This window comes from Coregonus clupeaformis, chromosome 2 (assembly GCF_020615455.1).
Source record: "Coregonus clupeaformis isolate EN_2021a chromosome 2, ASM2061545v1, whole genome shotgun sequence".
Classification (NCBI taxonomy): domain Eukaryota; kingdom Metazoa; phylum Chordata; class Actinopteri; order Salmoniformes; family Salmonidae; genus Coregonus; species Coregonus clupeaformis.
The window spans coordinates 38,179,401-38,203,218 of record NC_059193.1 but is presented as its reverse complement, the minus strand read 5'-3'; the positions used below and the strand labels follow the sequence as shown (position 1 = coordinate 38,203,218).

At 42.4% G+C, this 23,818-nt stretch overlaps 1 protein-coding gene across 1 annotated transcript in view; it reads right to left on the bottom strand.

Annotated features, from left to right (window-relative positions):
• LOC121535952 (protein diaphanous homolog 2-like) overlaps nt 1-23,818 on the bottom strand; it is a 726,045-nt gene that overhangs the window by 457,988 nt on the left and 244,239 nt on the right. Inside the window, exons 7-9 of the mRNA XM_041843185.2 lie at nt 3,395-3,469; nt 3,232-3,301; nt 2,155-2,291 (exon numbers count right to left, since the gene is read on the bottom strand). Of these exons, the coding sequence (XP_041699119.1) occupies nt 2,155-2,291; nt 3,232-3,301; nt 3,395-3,469 (282 nt within the window). The remainder of the gene's footprint in view (nt 1-2,154; nt 2,292-3,231; nt 3,302-3,394; nt 3,470-23,818) is intronic.

The window sequence follows — 23,818 nt, the reverse complement described above, 5'->3', positions numbered from 1 at the left end:
CAATTAGTATATTTGAGTTTACCATAATATGTGTTGCATTATTTGTTCTGCCGTTTCTGGAGGATTAAATTGAAATTGCAACCAACTTTCTATGGCTTGTTTTAGAAATATTGATATTTGGGAGATTATTTCCTTTTCAAATAACTGAAAGTGAGAGGTAGTAATCTGAATAAAGGGAAAAAGGCCATTCTTGAACATGGGGTGAGACAATCTTACTAATTTGCTAGAGCCCCAGTTTGGATTTAAGTATAACTTTTGTATGACTGAAGCTTTTAGTGATAGGTCTAATGCTTTAATATTTAATCATTTCTGTCCTCCAAATTCATATTCATTATATAAATATGCAACTTTGCTGAATAATGATTTGGGCAATTTCAGACTAAGGCATCACACTAAATAAATATGTTGCTATGTGCCTGCACACATAAACGGGGGCTGCAACACAAGTAGGTGAAGTCAGTTTAAATAGCCAATTCAGTAAACAGCAAACAAAAGTTATTTAGCTGGTGTCGCTTTATCACACCATCAGATCAGACATGGGGGCCTCTCTCATCGGGGTTGTAAATGCTAGGTTTGCTGTCGTGCCTTTATCTCCTATACACAGGAGAAGCACAACAAAGACTAGGAGAGGGGGGGGGGGGGGGAGGGACTAGCGGAAGCATTTGTTTAGTTATTTTTTTCTTTTTCTCATCTCGTTTTTTTTTTTCTGTTTCTCGCCTCTTTGCCATCCAGGACGTGCTGAAGCGTTTGCGGGTCCCCAGGGAAAATGGCTCACGACCCAGCCATGCCTGTGATCTTCCCCCCTTGCTCAAAAATAATCTTGCAGAGGAGCAAGGAGAGGGAAGATGTGGGGAGAAACTGCACAGGGTGCTCCCTGTCTCCCCACCCAGTACCACCCAACCCATTGACAGCATGGGAGGAGGATGAAGGTATGTTGACACAAACTAGTAATTTACGGGTTATATTAGACAGATGTGTGTTATGTGGGTTTGCCTCCATCCAAATCTTTGCACTGGGAAGGGGAAACTCTGCCAGGGATAAAATACTAATCATAATTTTATATTTTACTGGAAATCCTATAAATAATATCAGTGACCTATAACTGTCATGTGAAGTATATGTGTGGAATAAATGTGACATATAGATGAATGGGGCAGCCTTTTTCTATGTGATAGGGGTGATAAAGCTGCAGACATGCGCAAGGAGTGCAGACAGAGTGGCTTTAATGCTAGTTCAAACTGTAACTTCAAAAAAGTGCTACATCTGCTTAAATCCTCGTGTTCGCCCTTTGATGCAGTCACTTAGTTTGGGGTGTTGAGAACGAGCCAAAGTCATAGCGTATCTCTCTATCGGAGGAGGTTGTCAGAAAGTGAGGCCTCAGCTCTATTTTCTGTCAATCAGCTGTGCATGCTTAAACAGGGCTGTGATCATTGGGAGGATTGAGACAGTCGTCTTCAACACACACATTTTACATTCCTACATTAAACATAGCAGGGGCCAAAACCGTGGTCGCACAGACGCAATCAGAGGAGCTGATATGCGAGAAACAGTTTTAAATGGGTTCTCGTATTTATCAGTTTGTTTATTTTCCTCCGCTGCATGCAAACTTACTTTGAAGTGCCATTGTTATTCTAGTCCAGCTCTGTGGCAGACACAATCAAAAATCCCCTGGATTCAATTTATAATCTGTCAGCCAAGCTGTGTGTTCATGGCCAACAACACTGAGCACTTAAATACATTACACAGCCCAAACTGCTAAATCAGAACATGTTAACTGACAGAGCTCCGATACAGCTCAAAGCCCTTACTGCAAATGCAATAAGCACACAGAATGTATTGTGCTGGGGCAGTGACAGATTGTCTACAACACAGGAGGTTGGTGGCACTATAATTGGGGAGGACGGGCTCATAGTAATGAATGGAACGGAATGAATGGAATGGTATTGCATTCATTATTATGAGCTGTCCTCCCCTCAGCAGCCTCCTGTGGCTTACAAATATATTTCCTTAATCTCATAATGTATATGAGGGTATTACGTTGCTAGGGGGAGAAGTGGGGAGGAAGACAACGGATGGCACTGAGAGAAGTGTGACATCGAAGATATAACAATGGTGGATGAGTGTTGCTGATGACGTATGTTGCGATGAACTTACATGTTTTCCTCTCCAATGATACAGATAGCTGAGAGGATCTTGACAATCTCTGTCATCATACTGCTCTGTTTGGGGTCAATGGCCCTGGCCAGGAGAAGCAAGCTCCGCTCATCTTCCAGAATCCTTTGCAGTCCATACTGTAGACATGTAAGAGAGGAAGGAAATAAGAAGTGTCCATTGGGTATAAATTAATGAGAGCATTTGCATTCATAGAGATCGCTCACTTACAGTAAAAAAAAAGCACTACTAACTTTACAAAGAACCTCTAATATAAGTAATAGTTAGCCCTAATTCTCTTTTAAAAAGGGATATAGAGGCCAAGGGAAAATTGAGATTATGATGAATTAAGCCAATTCAGGACAGGGCTGTGGGGACAAATACTTATAGTCCTCTACTACCTTTAAATCTATCTCAGATTGGAGCAATGGCCTTACTTGACCACATATGGGGATTTTGTAAAGGGTAACAATATCAATAGCTCATCCATCCTTGAACCATGTGCTACTTTCGAGAGATGAGATAGTGCTGCTTCCCAAAAAAGAATAATTAAATACTTGGGGACAATGAGCTCAACATGGCAAATTAGCTCCGCTTTACTTGCCCATAATAGCACTTGTCACAGCCCATCCATTCTAGATAGGAAAAACAGCCAACCTGGTTTCATCATACAGGATTTCGAGATGACTACATAATCGGTATAAAGTGATATCACTTTTTATTAATTTCATTTCTACCACTCTTGCTTCTTTTAAATATGAATAAGACTTTATTCCAGTTTTGCCATTAAAATTGAGGCATTGAAGCTATAGAAATGCTGTCTATGTTTGGAGCACTTCAAGGTGAATACAGAACCACCTCTGCACTGTACTGTCCTTCTCTTCCCTCCTCGGATTACTTTGAGTCGATGTAACAAGCGGAATAAAGGATTAAAATGATTGTTCAAGTGCTTGAGGGACAACTTTGGGTGCCAATTGAATTATGCTATATGGCTACCTAAAAAGACTCAGGAATTGAGAGAAACTGCAGAAAGTAAAACTTTTGGAATTAAAGCCTTGGACCAACCCAACAAGTACAAACCTTATTGTTCATGAAGGCCTTGAGACATTGGATCAGCTTGTGCTGGTTTCTTTTGTCAATAATTTCTTGCCTGAAAAAGAGTCAAGAAAGGAAAGGAATTATAGATTTAGGCAGTATTGTGGGTGTATTGAGAAGAGAAGTCGTTGAAATGTGAGATGCTTACTGTTTCTTATCCAGCAACTTATCCAATGCATCCAAGAGGAGGCCCAGTCCTTCATGGCCAAAGTTGTTCACCCAGCTAGGAAATAGAAGAAGAAAAAACAGACAGTCAGAAAACTAAGTCAGACAATGTACATACTGTAGTTCGGAGCCAGACTAACAGCTGTTGAATCCTACATAAAAAGTAATTGGTGCTATTGGTTTCATTGTCACTGAGGAGAATGATAATCTCCACAAATATGATTAGATATGGAGAATATTATTGTCTCTATTTTTCCTGGTTATTTCTTTGGAGAATCTATTGATGAGACGTCGAATCGCAAATCAACACAGCCCCTTTTTTTGTAACACTAAATGCTAGAATGTGTATCATATATTCATGTACAGGCAAATGAACAATCATCCATCCTATGTCCTGCTCCTGTGGTCTAGCAGTGTGATTCTAGGCCCCCCGCAGCGAGCTGTAGTGCTGCCAAAAGATTAAGCAATGCAAGAAAGATAACACTGTAATCGATAATGGATCGTGGGAGATAATTGGCTATAAACCACAAGCGTATCTGGAGACAGCAAATGATCCAGTGCAGATGAGACTGTTTGTCAGTGAAGGGGTGGATGGCGGAGAGTGAGTGAGGCAGGGGCTGACCCCCCGATCACACCTATATGATGTCATTAACATCCCTTGCTCTTGCCGCTCGATTGTCAATAACACAAAACGCATTGAGCAATTTGTAGAATTAAAGGGCCATAATTCAATAATTTATTTTGCCTTGACAATGATTAAACGCAATAAGAACATGCATATTAAAGTCATTTGTATTGACTCTGCAGTTGAAGACCCTCGATTAGGAACAATGCTTACTGGCCCGAGGCGGTTCCTCCGAGGTGAAGTGAGGTAGTCCTTTGATCTGCAGCAAAATGTATGGAGAATTATTAAGACTACTGAGGCCCTCTGAACCCATTCCTCAAAATGCATTACCGGGCCAAGCCCAACTCAATTTGCAACTTATTACCATGATGCTGTACAGTACGTTATAATGATCTTCTTTGTTAATAAAACCAAACAGAATAATGTTCAAAATGTATAACTCTGTTTACTGAGGGGAGCCTCATGGTTTAATGTTTGCCAATTCCCTTCGCGAGATCAGCTTTGTGGCAGGCAGCTTATTGCATACAAACACAGTTAGCTAAGCCCGATAGCAAAAATTAGATCTCGGGAAAACAATCTAGCCCGGCTCAATGTAATGCACAATCATGTGCTGTTTATGACATCCCGACATCAATACGGAGGTGGTAGGAGCAAATGAGCTACGTGAGACAACAAAAAAGGAGGGAAAGAGGCAACATGGTTGATGGAGCGGTTACGCGAGAGCTAGGGGAAATGAAGCAAATATTTGTGGAGAGGTATTCTGATTATTACACAGTGCTCTGTGTAACCTGAGATGCAGCCGCCGATACCGGGCGGTCGTATACAATGTCTAGGAGTGTAAAACAGGCGGCCGCAAAAGCTGCCATGACACCCAAATGAGATGCATTGAGTGATCACTTTCGTAGCTCAGGCGGATTACATTTAATCTAGCCTGGCCTGATACACTGGACAGTGATATGACACAATACATGTGGTTGAAATAACCTGTGCCTCAACACATCCACTTCCTCAACAAGATGGGAAGTAAACAGAGCAAAAACAGGGCTACTTCACAGAAAACACTGATAGCTGGTTAAGTGAAGATGCCTCCTTTCCCTAGCATGTTGTCACAAGCGTTTATTGTTCTGAGGCAACTATCTCTTCACTGCTGGGAAAACAAGCAGCTTTCGTTTGGAGGTGACTAAAGTGGATGAATAGTGCAGTTAGGATTTAAAGTGTGGGTCCAGGATGGGAAGTCCCTCAGTTTGTCTGTATGTCTATTTTGTCTCTCTATGTTGTCCTTCCGTCTGTCTGGCTGTCCATCGGTTTGTCCGTCTGTCAAAGATGCAACAGCACAATAGCCAAATAGGATCCTCTTCACTTTCAGCTTCCTCCTCTACTCAATTTGTGTCATGTATCCAAGGATCTCATTAACTTGGGGTGGAACTTGTTTATGAAATAATTATTGATATAATCCTGTAGTTAAGTCTCACCATTAATTTCCACAATTATGTACATTACATTCCGCGTGCAAAATGAAAAATTAATGGTATGTCTTAGGGAGCCATTTTTTATGTGTACTATTTCTGCTGGTGAAGACACAATTATGTTGTATTTATGTTAAGTGCCACAAAACCCAGAATTATATGAGATGATTTCACAGTCTGGACCCAGAGCACGCACGCAAACGTAAACAAGGTGCTGATGATGCTTATTTCAGCATGCATAGAGATACAGTTGAAGTCGGAAGTTTACATACACCTTAGCCAAATACATTTAAACTCAGTTTTTCACAATTCCTGACATTTAATCCAAGTAAAAAGTCCCTGTCTTAGATCAGTTAGGATCACCACTTTATTTTAAGAATGTGAAATGTCAGAATAATAGAAGAGAGAATGATTTATTTCAGCTTTTATTTATTTCATCACATTCCCAGTGGGTCAGAAGTTTACATACACTCAATTAGTATTTGGTAGCATTGCCTTTAAATTGTTTAACTTGGGTCAAACGTTTCAGGTAGCCATTCACAAGCTTCCCACAATAAGTTAGGTGAATTTTGGCCCATTCCTCCTGACAGAGCTGGTGTAACTGAGTCAGGTTTGTAGGCCTCCATGCTCGCACACGCTTTTTCAGTTCTGCCCCCTAATGTTCTATAGGATTGAGGTCAGGGCTTTGTGATGGCCACTCCAATACCTTGACTTTGTTGTCCTTAAGCCATTTTGCCACAACTTTGGAAGTTTGCTTGGTGTCATTGTCCATTTGGAAGACCCATTTGCGACCAGGCTTTAACTTCCTGACTGATGTCTTGAGATGTTGCTTCAATATATCCACATAATTTTCCTTCCTCATGATGCCATCTATTTTGTGAAGTGCACCAGTCCCTCCTGCAGCAAAGCACCCCCACAGCATGATGCTGCCACCCCCGTGCTTCACGGTTGAGATGGTGTTCTTCGGCTTGCAAGCTGCCCCCTTTTTCCTCCATAACGATGGTCATTATGGCCAAACAGTTCTATTTTTGTTTCATCAGACCAGAGGACATTTCTCCAAAAAGTATGATCTTTGTCCCCATGTGCAGTTGCAAACCGTAGTCTGGCTTTTTTATGGCGGTTTGGAGCAGTGGCTTCTTCCTTGCTGAGCGGCCTTTCAGGTTATGTCGATATAGGCCTCGTTTTACTGTGGATATAGATACTTTGGTACCTGTTTCTTCCAGCATCTTCACAAGGTCCTTTTCTGTTGTTCTGGCATTGATTTGCAATTTTCGCACCAAAGTATGTTAATCTCTGGGAGACAGAATGCGTCTCCTTCCTGAGCGGTATGACCGCTGCGTGGTCCCATGTTGTTTATACTTGCATACTATTGTTTGTACAGATGAACGTGGTACCTTCAGGCATTTGGAAATTGCTCCCAAGGATTAACCAGACTTGTGGAGGTCCACCCCAAAAAAATGTCTGAGATCTTGGCTGATTTCTTTAGATTTTCCCATGATATCAAGAAAAGAGGCACTGAGTTTGAAGGTAGGCCTTGAAATACATCCACAGGTACACCTCCAATTGACTCAAATGACGTCAATTAGCCTATCAGAAGCTTCTAAAGCCATGTGGTCCTCTGTAGCTCAATTGGTAGAGCATGGCACTTGTAACGCCAGGGTAGTGGGTTCCATCCCCGGGACCACCCATATGTAGAAATGTATGCACACATGACTGTAAGTCGCTTTGGATAAAAGTGTCTGCTAAATGGCATATTATTATTATTATTATTATTATTATTATTATTATTATTATTATTATTATTATTATTATTATTATTACATCATTTTCTGGAATTTTCCAAGCTGTTTAAAGGCACAGTCAACTTAGTGTATGTAAACTTCTGACCCACTGGAATTGTGATACAGTGAATTATAAGTGAAATAATCTGTTTGTAAACCATTGTTGGAAAAATTGCTTGTGTCATGCACAAAGTAGATATCCTAACCGACTTGCCAACACTATACTATACAAAACTATACTTTACCACTGGAGTGGTTGAAAAACAAGTTTTAATGACTCCAACCTAAGTGTATGTAAACTTCCGACTTCAACTGTATATGAGGAATTTCCTGTCCGTTCCGATAGCAACAAATAATTTCTATATTTAGTTTCCTATGTCAGCCTTATAAACTTCAAATTTCCCCTATTTTGTGTTCATCTTTCCTGCCAAAAGAACAGTTATTGGGAGGCAATAATAACTAATACTTCATCCGTCTTCAAGTTCCCAAATGGAAACAGTTATCCATCTGACCTTTGCTGCCACCGTGTATGTAGCTCACGAACAAGGCAATGCAATTCCCTATAATGAAACAATAAGCTGCCGTGGTGTGTCACTACCAAGTATGCCATATGTGGTGTTGAATGGATTTACAGAGTGGTGTTAATCATATTGCTACAGACAGATTTGGCATGGGAAATGTCATTGATGCTGGAGAGAATGCTTTGCTTGTGTGCACCAGCCAAAGCAACCGACTCAACTTGAATTGTTCATTGCAGGCTTTGGAATCTGACATACATTCAGTCTTTCTGTCTGACTGATCAGTTGCTCTGTGTTGTGATGACTTTCAGGCAGATTGATTTCACCCAGTGGCCCAACATTGTTCATTCTTGTTGTGTTATTTCATTGGGACTGGCATCGGGGAGTATTGTGTCATTGAGAGCAATATATTTCATATTGTATTATGGGCTGAGCAATACCGCTGTCCCACTCTGCCACTCCTGACCTATTCAGCACTGATGCATTCCACTTGAGGCCTTGAGCTTTTAGCAACAAATTGCTCTCGACATTATAACCTGAAACCGAGCCTTATGATTCTGCATTTTTAAGGCTACAGCCATTTCCCACCAATCAATGCAATGACTTACTGAAAGAATCAGAATAGCATGCCCAATGGGAATGATGTCAAATGCCCACACATATACAGTGCCGTGAAAAATATTAATCCAAAACCTACTATTAGATAAAGGGCACCTGTGTGAACAAATAATACACAATGTTGATTAATTAATTATGTTATAAACAAAGTTATGCAACACCCAATGCCCCTGTGTGAAAAGGTAATTGCCCCTTTACACTCAAAAACTGGAAGTGCCACCTTCAGCTGCAATGACTGCAACAAAAACACTTTATGTAGTTGTTGATCAAGAAAAGTTCCACTTATGACTCATTTGTCCATAGAACATTCTTTCAGGAGTCTTGACGATCATCCAGGTGCTTCCAGGTGCTTTTTGGTAAACTAGAGGACGACATGGGTCTCGTTATGTCTGGCAAAAACTAAACCCTGCATTCCACATTAAGAACCTCATACCAACGGTCAAGCATGGTGGTGGTAGTGTGATGGTTTGCGGATGCTTTGATGACCTGGACTCGACTTGCCATCATTGAAGGAACCATGCATTCTGCTCTGTATCAGAGAATTCTAAAGGAGAATGTCAGGCCTTCTGTCCGTGAGCTGAAGTGCACTTTGGTCATGTCGCAAGACAATGATCCAAAACACAAAAGCAGATCTACAACAGAATGGCTGAAAAGCAACAAATGTAATGTTTTGGAATGGCCTAGTCAAAGTCCAGACCTAAACCCAATTGAGATGTTGTGGCAGGACCTGAAACGAGCAGTTCATGCTCGAAAACCCCCAAATGTAGCTGAGTTAAAGCAGATCTGCATGGGCCAAAATTCCTCCACAGTAATGTGAGAGACTGATCAACAACTACAGGAAGTGTTTGATTGTATTCATTGCAGCTAAAAGGTGGCACAACCAGTTACTGAGTGTAAGGGAGCAATTACTTTTTCACACAGGGGCATTGGGTGTTAACTTTTTTAATTAAATAAATTAAATAATAATATCCAAATATTGTGTTAATTGTTCACTCAGGTTCCCTTTATCTAATTTGATGTTTTATACAAAAATAGAGAAAATCCGAAAAGGGGAAAATACTTTTTCACGGCATATACTGTAAAGGGTATAAACTACAATGTAAATCAGTCACAGTGGTAACAAGAAAATAATGAATACCAATGACTGCAGTTAGCACGCAACATCTCCATTTTGCTCTTTGGTCAGACAGAAGGTATTCAGTTCACATTCTCAAGAATGATACAATTTCAAATGTGTCCATGCATGTCCTTTCAGAAGCTGTTATAGCTTATATAAAGCATACATCAGTATCCTCAAACAATTGCCTGTCTGATAGGTTATGACCTTTGCAATAGCAAGAAAAGAGTGTTGAGTAGCTAATTAATGAATAAAAATACTTACATCTTTCTGAATATGGCTTAATGAATGGCCTAGTCTTTCCACACCCTGACCTTGACTTCCTGTATGTATCCTCTGCCCTCTGGGCATCAGACGTAATACACAACACAAACCAGGAAGGAGAAAAATATGAAACACCTGGGAGTATGATTTATATAGAAAGTTGTGTTCTCAATAGGCACTGATGGAAAGAAAGAAGAAGGAAGGGAAACACAGAGATGGCATTGTGTGTTAGAAAATAGGGTGCCATTTGGGACGCAAACCCAATCTTTTCACATGGTTTGTTATTCTTTCTTCCTAGAGCGGATTGAAGTGCTCAGCTGTCCCGACCACACACAGCTCTCAAATGAAGTTGTACACTTTTACTCCCCTGCCTTCTCTGTCCTCTCTAGCAGATCCAGTTTGATGACGGGACATAAGTTGGTCCACCCACCCTCCACTCAGATAGGTACGGGGGGATAGAGGAGAATAGAAGTAATTATCTTTGCTTTGAACACAGTGACAATGGGAGCGCCCGTACCCTGTAGAAACCACTGTAGAAACCATGTAGAAAGCACTGCAAATGCATGGCTAATTTCAGCACCGGGGAGAGTGGACAGCACCAGGCGGCGGTAACCTTCCTGGCTAGCGAGAGAGGCGAGAAAGAGAGGCAGCAGAGGTAGTGGCTGGAGATATTGGATTTCAGAGAGTCGGACAGGGGGTGAAAGCCCAGCGGCGCACTCCGAGGGACAATATTCCCGGTGTCAGCACCCTGCGAATACGATTGCATGGCATCAAAAAAAGTGGCCGACGCCTGTAATGGCATTTGAGTCTCAGCAGGATACCCCCCCCCCCATAAAAAACGGTGGTCCCAAAATGACTGCACATCAAAACCTGCAACATAAATTAACGTTCCACTTTTGATGGTGAAATTGGAGGGTTGTGGAGTTAAGGGAAGGAGGGTGGTGATGAGGGTGTGTGGTTGCAGACAAAGAAAGTGCTGAAGGCAGCAACATGTGTGAAGGGAAAGTGAAGAAGCAACATCATGATGAAATCAACAGAGTGACTGGGGACAGGGGGAAAGCTCGCTGCGCTTCCCCAGACACTTCTAAATGACCCCCCGCGGAGCGCAAAACACTCCTGAAATGGGTAATTATCTCCTAAACAGCACAAGGCTCCTCCAGCGCAGAGGATAGAGGGAAGTGGAGGGAAGAACTACTGTGGAGTTACCAAAGCATTCGTGATTGATCGGGCCCATTAATTGAAATAGGGGTTGTATAAAGATATATCTTTGTGGAAGATCTGAGGATGAATGTCGCGGTTTGATGTGTTGAGCAGTATAGGACCTACACAACTACAGATCCCTCACCCCCTAGTGAGTTGCTCTCCTTTTATCTTGACAGCCAGGAAAGGAATCACAGTGCCACCTCCCTCATCCTAATGATAGAATATCTTTGCAAAGAGTTGTGAGTAAACTGATCATTCAAGATATTGTTTCACATAAGACAGGCATGTAATTGCCATTTAAATATAGGCCTATTGTGACGACCCTCCCACTCTGTCTGCCGTATTCTCTCTTTGCTCTTGTTTCCTTATTAGGATGCCGGTGGGCGGAGTTGGGGGGGTCGTCAGCTACATGGGAAACACCTGGGCCGGGTGTGTCCCAGGATAAATGGACCTCTTCCACATTCATTGGGGAGACTCTCTCCAGGCAGATACTTTGATTTTGGTTGTGATATTTTTGTGGCTTTTTTGGGTTGTTTGCTTTGGCACTTATCAACACTTTTCTATATTACATTTATGCAAGCAAACACTCACTTACACTACTGATTACTGATTACACACCCCATTGTTATTTCAGTTAGTTACTTTAATTAATAAATATATACTTTGAGTACTCCTTGTCTCCACGTGTCTCCCTTTTGTTACGAACTTGAGCCGGTTCGTGACAAGTGGGGGCTCGTCCGGGATCTTGAACTGGTTGTGTTTGGGAGAACGTGGAGTTAATGTCCAATTCTGTAGGGTCTTTCGTTGTAAATTTTGTTAGTTTGTTTGAGGTTGATAGGCCAGTATTGGTTGCCTTTGGGTTTTGTACTGCGTTGGAGAGAGTACATTGGTTAGTTTCCAGTCCCTGCCCAGCCTGGAAACTCTTGCTCTACTCGCTGTTGGGACATCGGTCTGAGGAGGTGAGTACAATCGGCTGTGTACCTCAGTGGGAGATTGGGTAGGGTAGTGACATTTGCTACCCGGAGCTATAGCTTTTTCCCCTGATAGGCTTAGTGACGTGTTTTGTTTTGGGATACGTTGGGCATGGTTAAATGTTTGTTATTTTTGTGTGGTGTCAGTGGACTGAGCAGTTGTCTCGGGGGCACATCCGTGGCTTGGGGAAATCTACCAGCGTGCTGGGGGTTTAATTCCTTGCCAGCGGGCTACAGTGCGTAATTACCCACCGCAAATCTGCACGAAGACTAGGGTTGAGTTATTGTAGGTTTTGGGGAAGCTCCATATCCCAGCTCTTTTCTGTGGTGCTCGGTGTGATTGTATTTCTCTTGTGTCTGGTGTGCTCAGCAGAGGGGTTGAGCAAGATTATTATGATATATATATATTTAATTTTTTTTCCCTGATTATGGCGTCTAATGTAGACGAGTTCATTCGCTTTCCATCAGAAGAACTGTTAGAATTATGTACTAAAGAACAGCTGTTGAAGGTTGCTGAACACTACAAGGTTGAAATTAGTGATAAACGTCTAAAAATTCTATTAGGTTAATATTGAAGGCCAATTTGATGGAGAGTGGTATTCTGGATGTTACCACTGGGGCAGCCTCTGCTGAGGACACGTTGTCTCCCGATATGTTACAATGACCGTTCCATCGGTTAGTCATAGTAGTCTTCTTTTTGAACAGCAGAAAGAACTGCTTCTGTTACAGCTAGAGCATGGACAAAGATCTAAAATGGAGTATGAACAAGCTAAAATGGAGCATGAACGAAATGAACAAAGAGCTAAAATGGAGCATGATCGTGTAAAATATGAAAGGGAATTGGAATTTAAACAGGATATGGAGCGTGCTAAAATCAAGCTGCAACAAGAGCGACTAGAGTTGGTTAGGGAAGGAAAGCTCTCAGGGGGAGAGTTTGCTCTGGGAAGGTGACCCAGAGTTACCTAGGGGTCGTTCCTCTTTTGGTCGTAATCCAGAGACATTTGATGTTGTAGGGAATTTACGGTTGTTGCCCCAGTTTAATGAAAAGGACCCGGAAACATTCTTTTTCGTTGTTTGAGTGTGTTGCTGACGCTAGGAGTTGGCCTGATTCTGATCGCACTTTGATGTTGCAGTGTGTGCTGACTGGTAAAGCGCAAGAAGCATATTCAGCTCTTAGCGTAGCAGACAGTGTTAGTTATGAGAAGGTTAAAACGGCTGTGTTACAGAGTTACGAATTGGTCCCTGAGGCTTACCGCCAACGATTTAGAACTTTAAAAGGGATGATCAGCAGACTCATGTTGAGTTTGCGCGAATATTATCTTCACAGTTCAATCGCTGGTGTTCTGCCTCTGCAGTTATGACTTTCCAAGGGCTGTGTGATCTGATTATGTTAGAACAATTTAAGGACACAATCCCTGATCGTATAGCGACGTACATTAACGAACGAAAAATAAAGACTGTTGCTGAAGCTGCGGTTTTGGCAGATGAATATGTGTTGACTCACAAAAATGTTTTTGCAGAACCCCGTATTCGGAGTGAGTGGGGGGCGGTCGCAGAGATTTGGGCCTCGCTCGCCGAGATACTTCGGTTCCCGGGCAGAGTTTCATTCAAATAGGGTTGAGCCTGATACCCGTGGTAAAACTGACGTTGGTCAAGAGTGTCACTACTGTCAAGAATTAGGTCATTGGAAAAATGAATGTCCGATTCTTAGATCTAGGGGTAAATTCAGTACAGGTGCTTATGGTAAATCGAGGCCTGCAGCGTTAGCCGCGCCTGTTCCACATCAGTTCACTCATGACGCATTGTCTCCTGCCCGGAGCCAGGTGAAGGGTTATATTGATCCCGACTATTTACCTTTCGTTACGGAGGGTTTTGTGTCTATGGTAGGAAGTAAGAACCTAGTGCCAGTAAAGATCCTAAGAGACACAGGTGCCTCTGAATCATTTGTGTTGGAGTCTGTGTTACCCTTCTCTGCGGAGACTGATTCGGGGAATAGTGTTCTAATCAGGGGAATAGGTTTGAACACTCTGTCAGTTCCATTGCATAAACTGATGTTGGATTGTGGACTGGTGAAAGGTGAGGTTGTTGTGGGGGTGCGTCCTTCATTGCCTATTGAGGGTATTGACGTGATCCTTGGAAATAACTTGGCTGGGGAGCGTGTGTGGCCTATCGTGTCTCCATCTTTAGTGGTTTCCACTAAGCCGTCAATTGTAGGGATTCCTGATGAGAGTGCGCAAGATTTCCCAGAGGTGTTTTCTGCGTGTGCAGTGACGCGTTCTATGATCCATGACGACCTGGTCACGGAGCTGGCTAACGAGAATACCATAAAGAAGTCTGTTACTGTTTTCCCTGTTATCCCGTTATCTGTATCCCGCTCCGATTTAATCGAGGCGCAACGGACTGACCCTACATTAGAAGAGTTGCGGGACCAAATTGTGTCTGTGGAACAGTTGGGAGATGTCGCACAGGGCTATTTTCTCCAAGAGGAGGTCCTGATGAGAAAGTGGATGTCTCATGGTAGTTGTTTTTTGGGGGAGGCGATTAGTCAGGTTGTGGTACCAGTTAAGCTTCGTGAGTTGGTGCTGACAACTTCTCACAACGACGTTGCTGGGCATATGGGTGTGAGAAAAACCTACAATCGCATATTACGAAAAATTTTTTGGCCAAGATTAAAGAGGGATGTTTCTGATTTCATCAAAACTTGTCACACCTGTCAATTAACTGGTAAACCTAATCAAGCTATTAAGCCGGTACCACTGTTCCCTATTCCTGTACTCAGTAACCCTTTTGAGTATCTGATTATTGACTGTGTTGGTCCTCTGCCTCGTTCCAGAAAGGGTAGTAATTATTTGTTGACTGTGATGTGTCAGACCACTAGGTTTCCTGCTGCCTATCCTCTCAGGTCTATCACGACTAAGTCTGTGTTAAAAGCTTTGACTCAGTTTTTCTCACTGTTTGGAATCCCTAAGGTCATTCAAAGTGATCAAGGATCTAATTTCACCTCTAATCTCTTTGGACAGGTTCTCCAACAACTCCATATTAAACACAACTTGGCTAGCGCTTATCATGCCCAAAGTCAAGGAGCACTGGAACGTTTCCATCAAACGCTTAAGTCTTTGTTGAGATCTTATTGTACTGAGATGGATAGGGATTGGGAGGAGGGGTTGCCTTGGTTACTGTTAGCTGCTAGGGAGGTTTCACAGGAGAGCACAGGTTTTAGCCCAAATGACCTAGTGTTTGGACATAAGGTGCGTGGGCTTTTATCTGTTCTCCAGGATGACTGGAAGTCTCCCGAGCCTCCTCAGTCCCTGTTATCATATGTGTGTGATTTTCGGCGACGCTTGTATGCCGCTGGTGAAATGGCTAAAGAGAAGCTATCATCTTCACAGGACAGGATGAAGAGCATATATGATCGGCGAGCTGAGCCTCGTCACTTTAGTCCAGGTGATCAGGTTCTGGCTCTGCTGCCAATTGTTGGTTCTCCTTTTCAAGCCAAGTTTCAAGGTCCATATACAGTGGTGCGCCAGGACACTGAGCAAAATTATCTAGTTGCCACTCCAGAACGGAGGAAAGCACATCAACTGTGCCATATAAATTTGTTAAAACCCTATTATGCACGTTCCTCTGAGACTGAACAGGGGGAGTCTACAGAGGACGGTAAGGCGGTTCTTTTGGCTGATACTGTTTATTCCCTGGATTCTGGTCATGCTAGGTCTGTGCAGGAGCAGGAAGATGTTTCTGGTCCCGACGATTGCATACTGCAGGGTAGATTGAAGAATTCAGAGACACTGGAGATTTTAGATAGTCTTCTTACTCATCTACCTGTTGATGGGCGGAAAGAGTTGGTGGGTCTGATTCTGAGATTTCCAGGGTTGTTTTCTGATACACCAACACGTACAAACTTGATAGAACATGATATTGACATTGGAGATGCTGACCCCATTCGTCAACGGTTCTATAGAGTTTCTTCAGAGAAACTGCGTTGTCTGGATGCTGAGGTCAGGTACATGCTGGAGAGTAAAATAGCAGAGCCTTCTTTCTCCAGTTGGGCTTCTCCCTGTATCTTGGTCAGTAAATCGGATGGAACAAACAGATTTTGTACGGACTACCGTAAGGTAAACGATGTCACTAAGCCGGATTCATTTCCTCTTCCTCGGATGGAGGACTGCGTTGATCAAGTCGGCGCAGCTAAGTTTGTGAGCAAATTTGACCTGTTAAAGGGCTATTGGCAGGTGCCACTGACGAGTAGGGCACGTGAAATCTCTGCCTTTATTACACCTTTTGGTCTGTACTCGTATTCGGTTATGAGTTTCGGGCTGCGTAATGCGCCTGCAACTTTTCAGCGACTTATGAACAGGGTTGTCTCTGGTCTGGCCGGGTGCGCTGTTTATCTGGACGATGTAGTGATATATGCAGATACTTGGGAGGAACATCTGTCCCGTATTCAAGCCTTGTTCGAACGTCTGGCTGCGGGTCGTCTCACGATAAATTTGGCTAAATGTGAGTTTGCTCAGGCGACTGTGACATACCTTGGAAAGGTGGTTGGGCAGGGTGAAGTGCGTCCTGTTCGGGCTACAGTGGTAGCTATTGATGCTTTTCCACTACCAACTACTAAAAAAGGAACTGATGCGTTTCTTGGGAATGATTGGGTATTATCGTGGTTTTTGTAGGAACTTCTCTACTGTGGTCGCTCCCTTGACAGATTTGCTGAAAGCTAAGGCTGTGTACGTATGGTCTTCTCATTGTCAACAGGCTTTCGAAGATGCAAAGAGGTTGCTTACTTCAACTCCGGTACTGGCTGCTCCTCGTGTGGATTTGTCATTTACCTTGCAGGTGGATGCTAGTCATGTGGGGGCGGGTGCAGTGTTGCTGCAAGCAGATGTGGCTGGGGTTGAGAGGCCTGTTAGTTTCTTTTCCAAAAAGTTTAACCATTATCAGTTGAACTATTCTGTCATTGAAAAAGAAGCATTAGCACTTATATGGGCGCTACAACACTTTGAAGTGTATGTTGGGTCGGGTGTAGTACCTATTGTGGTTTACACCGACCATAACCCTCTCACATTTTTGAGGTCCATGAGGTGTCCTAATCAGAGGATAATGAGATGGTGTTTATTTTTACAATCTTTCCATCTAGATGTGCGGCACATCCGGGGGACTGATAATGTGATTGCTGATGCGCTCTCTCGTGCGCCCTGTTCATGAATATTGATGTGACCGACCAGTGTTTGATTTTGTCATGTTCTATCTTTCCTGTTTGTCCCCTCCTAGTCTTGTGTTTTTCTTTCCTCTTAAAGGTTGCTTCCTGGGTAAAGGTTGCTGAGGTCTGGAGAGGAGGATGATGGGTGGGGCAAGTGGAGGGGTGAACATGTACAACTTGTCGGTTTGGGACGCAGGGGCTGGTGACGTTGGGCCGGGGTCCTTGTTGGTCCCCGGTCTTATGGGGGGGGTGTGACGACCCTCCCACTCTGTCTGCCGTATTCTCTCTTTGCTCTTGTTTCCTTATTAGGATGCCGGTGGGCGGAGTTGGGGGGGTCGTCAGCTACATGGGAAACACCTGGGCCGGGTGTGTCCCAGGATAAATGGACCTCTTCCACATTCATTGGGGAGACTCTCTCCAGGCAGATACTTTGATTTTGGTTGTGATATTTTTGTGGCTTTTTGGGTTGTTTGCTTTGGCACTTATCAACACTTTTCTATATTACATTTATGCAAGCAAACACTCACTTACACTACTGATTACTGATTACACACCCCATTGTTATTTCAGTTAGTTACTTTAATTAATAAATATATACTTTGAGTACTCCTTGTCTCCACGTGTCTCCCTTTTGTTACGAACTTGAGCCGGTTCGTGACACTATATTGTACTAAAGTGTTTAGTTGTATTCTTGCTTTATGGCTTTTTTTTTTTTCCTTCTTCCTAACAGTTAACTCACAAAGTTTCTCCAACAACAAGCTCTATCTAGCTAGCTACTTTCCACTGCCCCTAAAATACTGACTAGTTTCTAACAGCAGACCGCTGTGAACTGTCATTCTACAGAGGAACACATGCCGGGGCAACATGACATTGTCCTCAGAAATATATTGAAACTACTATAAATAGAAACTCTGCATAGTAGTTAATGTGGCATTTCAAACCACCACTTGCTGGTAAATAAAATATTGAGACATTGACACATTAATTGTTGTCTTACTAACAGAAGGGCAAATGGCTGAAAAATCTATGTGAGCTATACATAATACACCATTGGGTGTTGACAAAACAATGAACAAGGAAAAGGAAGTTGTAGAAATTGCAAAGGCCGTGGGGTAGTGGATATAGAGCAATAGAATTCCAATTATCCCCCTGTACCTGCGCCGTAATACCATTTCTAACAAAATCAATATGGAATTCAAATCAGATATGTGCATTATGTATGCCTCGCTCCAGGGCTTCCTTAGATATGGCTACCTCTGAGGTTAACAGATGGTGTCATAAAATGAAATGGGTGTCCCTCTTAAAATGTGCTCAGTCACAGAGGACATTTGGATCTTTGGGCTCCTTTACTGCCTCTGGAAAAAAGGCTGCAATGAAGTCAGCGACGTGAGAGTTTTAACATAGTTAACCCACTCTTTTCTGAGTGTGTAGAAGTTATATAATGAAATGTTAATGTGAAAGATTGCTTCTTAATTAAGCATGGTTCATTGTCAATCGTAAAGTTTAAAAACAGGCCTGTCTGTCACAACTTTATGTGTGCTCTACTGTTAATAATTTGGTGAACAAAATAAAAAACATCAGTTTAGAAAGGGAACAGAAAACAAATGGGGGAGAGTCAAATATATAAATTGTGTTAACTACTAAAACAACGCATTGCAATATCAAAATCCATGCCTCGTGGGCCCATGCATAGATTATTTTCTAATTTCCAAAACGTATTTCTCCTTAACAAGTGCCAGTGCAAAATATGGGCTTGTCTGAAGCCTAGGGGGGGTGCAGGACAGTTTATAATAACATTTGGAGTATGGAGAGTCAAGTCCCCCAGAACAGACGACCCCAGCTGAGTTCTTCAAACCCTGTTTCACTCCATCACCATGGTAACACAATATATTTCACAGACCGAGAGGTGAAGTTTTGATAACTTTATTTTCTTACTTCCTGGAGTTTGATAGTTTGGTAAAAATCAAACGGCAAGTTTCCATTACGTCCCAGAGTGGAGCTGGGAAAGGAAGGGCCACTTCACCCAAAAAGTCAATGTTGTGACTATCTTGCCCTCTCTGTGCTTGTAGGAGAGCTTAGCCATACGCTGCATTGGATATTTTCAAAGACTCCATCATAGACTGAAAAATACGGCCATTCTAAAGCTAGCCGACATGAAAATTATGTCTTTCTGTCTTGGTTATAACAGTTTTGGCCATAAGATTTAAGGCTTTGGGAAACATATTTCCTGACAAATATGCCACTGAAATATGAGAAAACACAATATACTTTTGAACCCCTTTGAAGACATCGTGATTTATAAAGCCATATATAAACTTTCTTGGACCAGTGTTGAGTTTGATTTAGCTGTAGAGAACCTATCATCTCCCCTCGCTGTAATAAAGCATCTCTGGCAGACTGGGCTGGAACCTCCATGTCTTCCCAAACTCACTACAGAAACATATGTCAGCACAGTGTTGACTTGTTATTACATTAATACACTTCCCATAACCAGGCTTCAGCTCTCAGCCTGAGGAGACACTCTCTTTACATACAAAAGACTAAGAGTTATTCACTGACTGTCAACCTGGCTGTAATAAGCCATCATCCACTCAACATTGTGGTAGATCGTGTTTTAGTGGATTTACATTTAAGTAATATGTCATCGTAAATTACATATAACTGCCATTTCAGCTATGGTGACATATCACTAAAATGGCTCACTGTCAGTTGGTTATTCAGTAAAATACAATAACTGTAAGGCCTATTTTTATGTAAGGTTGATCAATACCTTTGACAAAGCTGTTATCCCAAAGAAATGTACACCAAAGCTTCGCTAACAAACAAACTACCAACATGTCAAAATGTAATAGAGGTTGTTTATGTTTCAAAGTGTAACTTTTCTGAAAACCATCTTTCACAGTCAGTCACTTGGTGGTCTTCAATTGTTTCTCAGTCAGTCATTTTGTTATCTTCTGTCAATCAAGGCTGATGAACTGCCTCCTGTAATCCCCACTTCAAAGCTACTATTAAGCCCATTACCAGTGCTATGTGTTACCTCCTGTACTGCATGGCTACAGGCATTAAGCCGAGGTAAAGCTGGTGAGACCGAGAGACACACAGACACCCTGGCAGTAACTGTGAGATCACTACAGTACAACGCTCTATCTTGACTCTCCAGCCCTGACCCAGAGAAGGAGAAAACTCCTAGCGTCAGCAGCAATTCACGGATGCCTGCACACAAAGGCCCCCAAATTGCCCCAGAGAAAATGTTACAGTCATGCTATGAAGATTTTTCCACATAATGAAAAGTTGGTGCCAAGTTCAATTTTGGTCTGAATCTGTCTGGAGGATCTGAGAGTCGAGCAAATTTAATATGGAAGTCACTGCTGGGATTTGAAGGGAGTCAGACTAATACTAAAGGCTTAGCATGAGGAACTCCAAAGCCGGGCCCTTGAATGTGTGAAGCAGTGTGCTCCCTGTGTAGGACCTAAGAACGCTCTTACTTCCTCTTATAAGGAAGGTATTGGTGGAGCATCAGGACAGGTAGAGGTAGCTCAGAGGGGGGTTTTGAGAGAAAAATTATCCCCACGAAGAAGTGAACTTGACAAAAGTCTGTCGAGTTTGTGCATGAGTGGGTGTGAAAAAACATATTTGCTTTTGTGATATTCAATTCCTGCACTTCTGCTGCCAGCCTTGTGGCACTTCTCTCACACTGCAACACCATAAAAAAAGAAACTGAAAAAACTAGTTGTGAGAAAACGACATCACCACGCTTTAACTCCCTATACATAAATGAGAAAATAAGAGGCTTGGATTATCTGTGAGCTGACATCTCGTATCAAGTCAGTGGATTAGAAGTTAATGAAACACCACTTGTTGGAAAGTGGTGAGAGAGGTGTCGTGACAGGTCTAAATTAAGAAGTGAATGTCCAAATGAAAGAATTAAAAAGGGCTTAGAAAGAAGTATGAGATGAAAAATTGGTCAAGGCGTAATTATTTTTTGCAAAAGAGGGGAGTGGGGGGAGAGAAAATGGCAGCTTGAGGAAACTGGGAGCCTGGAGACGGATGGGGCTTGTGGGTGCTTCGGGCGATACCATCTGCGAGGGAATGTTGGAGGGCTGCTTGCCACACACCTGTTTTGGACTGACTGGGAGACGAGGGGGGATGAAGGAACTGCAGCACCAGCCCTGCAGCCACCTGGGCTGGCGAACAGGTGCACAGCCCAGCCAATTAAACTATTACACAAACACAGGCCACCGGGAGGACATTAACTGGCTGTGGCGCATCACAGAGCAACACAAGTCTCTCAGAGAAAAAGAAAAACACTATTACAGAGCTTGAAGCTTTCACTTTTTCTGCTGAGTTAAGGAGAGCTAATTGGGGAAGGAGGTGGGAGGTGACTGGCGGTCCACAAACAGCACTGGTTTAATTAATTTCTTAGTACCGCTTATTGGTCTTTCATTTCTTGATTGAAAGGTATAGCAATCATTCTTAAAACACACAAACGAAAGAAAACAAAGCATCCGAAAGTGTTTTTGTATAGCCGAGTTTAGCGTTGATGGTCTACGACCGCTTATGGAAACGTGGTGGTTAGGGGGCATTTTGTATTAGTCAAATAAGTATGCTGTATTTACCTTTCTCCCTGTATTTTAATACACCACAATATACATTTCTCACATGGTCTCTGAAAATACAGGTAACTTCCAAAATTAAGAAAACACCTAAATAAAGTGTCTAAATAGGGTGTTTGGCCACCATGTGCCAGAACAGATTCAATACACATTGGCATGTATTCTACAAGTGTCTGGAACTCTATTGGAGGGACGCGACACTATTCCACCACGGGAAATTCTATAATTTGGTGTTTTGTTGATTGTGGTGGAAAATGCTCAAAAATCGCTCCAATTAGATTGAGATCTGGTGACTGGGATGGTCATGGCATTTGGTTTACATCGTTTTCATGCTCATCAAACCATTCAGTGACCACTTGTGCCCTGTGGATGGAACCATTGCTGTTTCTCGTTTTTCTGATTCAGGGGCCTCATTTATCAATCGTGCGTAGGCACAAATATGTGCGTAAACCATGCAAAGTGTGAGATTTATCAATATGAACGTTTGCTTGAGAGAGTGTGCGTAAATTCACAGCCATTACCATGCGTACCCACCAGTGCCAAGTGGTGGAATAAGGGAACTGCTTGACAAGCGTAGAATGGGGAAAATATATGTTGAAAATGTGTGAAATTATGAGAGTAATAATTTTGGAAAAATATATGATTGTATTTCCATTGTGAATTCATGCCACATATCTTGACAATCTATATCATATTATTTGACGACATCAGTACATTTGTTACGATAATAATCCATATAAAGTACAGTAATTTGTTAAATTAGAGGCATGTGTGAAAGTGAAACCATTGTTGAAATACTATAAAAGACTGTGATAATGGGAAATAGAGTGAGAGATGGTTGATTGTGCTCAGTTTGAAGATTTGGCATGGGTTTTTAGAGTGGGACTTTGTTGCAGAAAGTACAGATTGGCTCATCAGATATTGTTTCTCAAAACCAATTTTAGGATTTAAGACCTACTTAAACACATGCTATGCCGGTGCACATCCAAGTGATATCCACTCTCGAGTTTTTGGCAACGGGAGCTTGCCGATCAGCCTCTCACATCCCCAGATGAGCCAATGTTTTGGATGCAATCATCAGCAAAACTAACTGTAACATACAATTTCCGTACACCATCGCACAACAGGTTGAAGTCAAGAGGAGTTTATTTGTCGTCAATGGGTTCCCAAATAGGAACGGAGCAATAGATGGCACCCACATCGCCTTAAAAGCACCATCCCAAAACGAGTTCAACTATGTGAACAGAAAATCTATCAAATTCAATCAAATGTATTTATAAAACCCTTTTTACATCAGCAGATGTCACAAAGTGCTATACAGAAACCCAGCCTAAAACCCCAAACAGCAAGCAATGCAGATGTAGAAGCACGGTGGCTAGGACAAACTCCCTAGAAAGGCAGAAACCTAGGAAGAAACCTAGAGAGGAACCAGGATCTGAGGGGTGGCCAGTACCCTTCTGGCTGTGCCAGAAAAGACTTCCACTCTTAATGTGCAGGTGACAGGTAATGTGAAGTGCAAAAGACACTGCTGAATGTTGTGGCAAGGTGGCTAGGTGGCTAGGTGGAACGTATGACTCGTTCATTCTGCAGAACAGCAGTGTTGGCCTATATGCCTACAGGAGGGAGCTGTTGAGGATGGTTGGCTTATTGGTGAGTATTGCCTACTCATTTGAAGTATATTCGCCATTACTAAAGCAACTTGAATTGTCCTAATGGTCCTCTCTTTGTATTTTCACTGGTCAAGACAGAACTGAGTGAGCCAAATAAAACATTTTGGTTGTACTCAATCTCTGACACTAGCACCTCTAGTTCCGTCACGGAAAAGTTTAGCTATTTTTGGTTGTGCCGTTGTATTTCAAAGGTATGGTGTTGTATATTCCCCACAGGCTTTAAAGGGATGATTTTGACCATATATTGTTAATTAGGGACGTTTCGAAATACAAATAGTCAAGGTCTTGCATGAGCACTGAGGCTGAGGATAATTGGTATTTATCAATGTTATCTCCTACCGGTGTGCGTATGACGCTCGTAGAA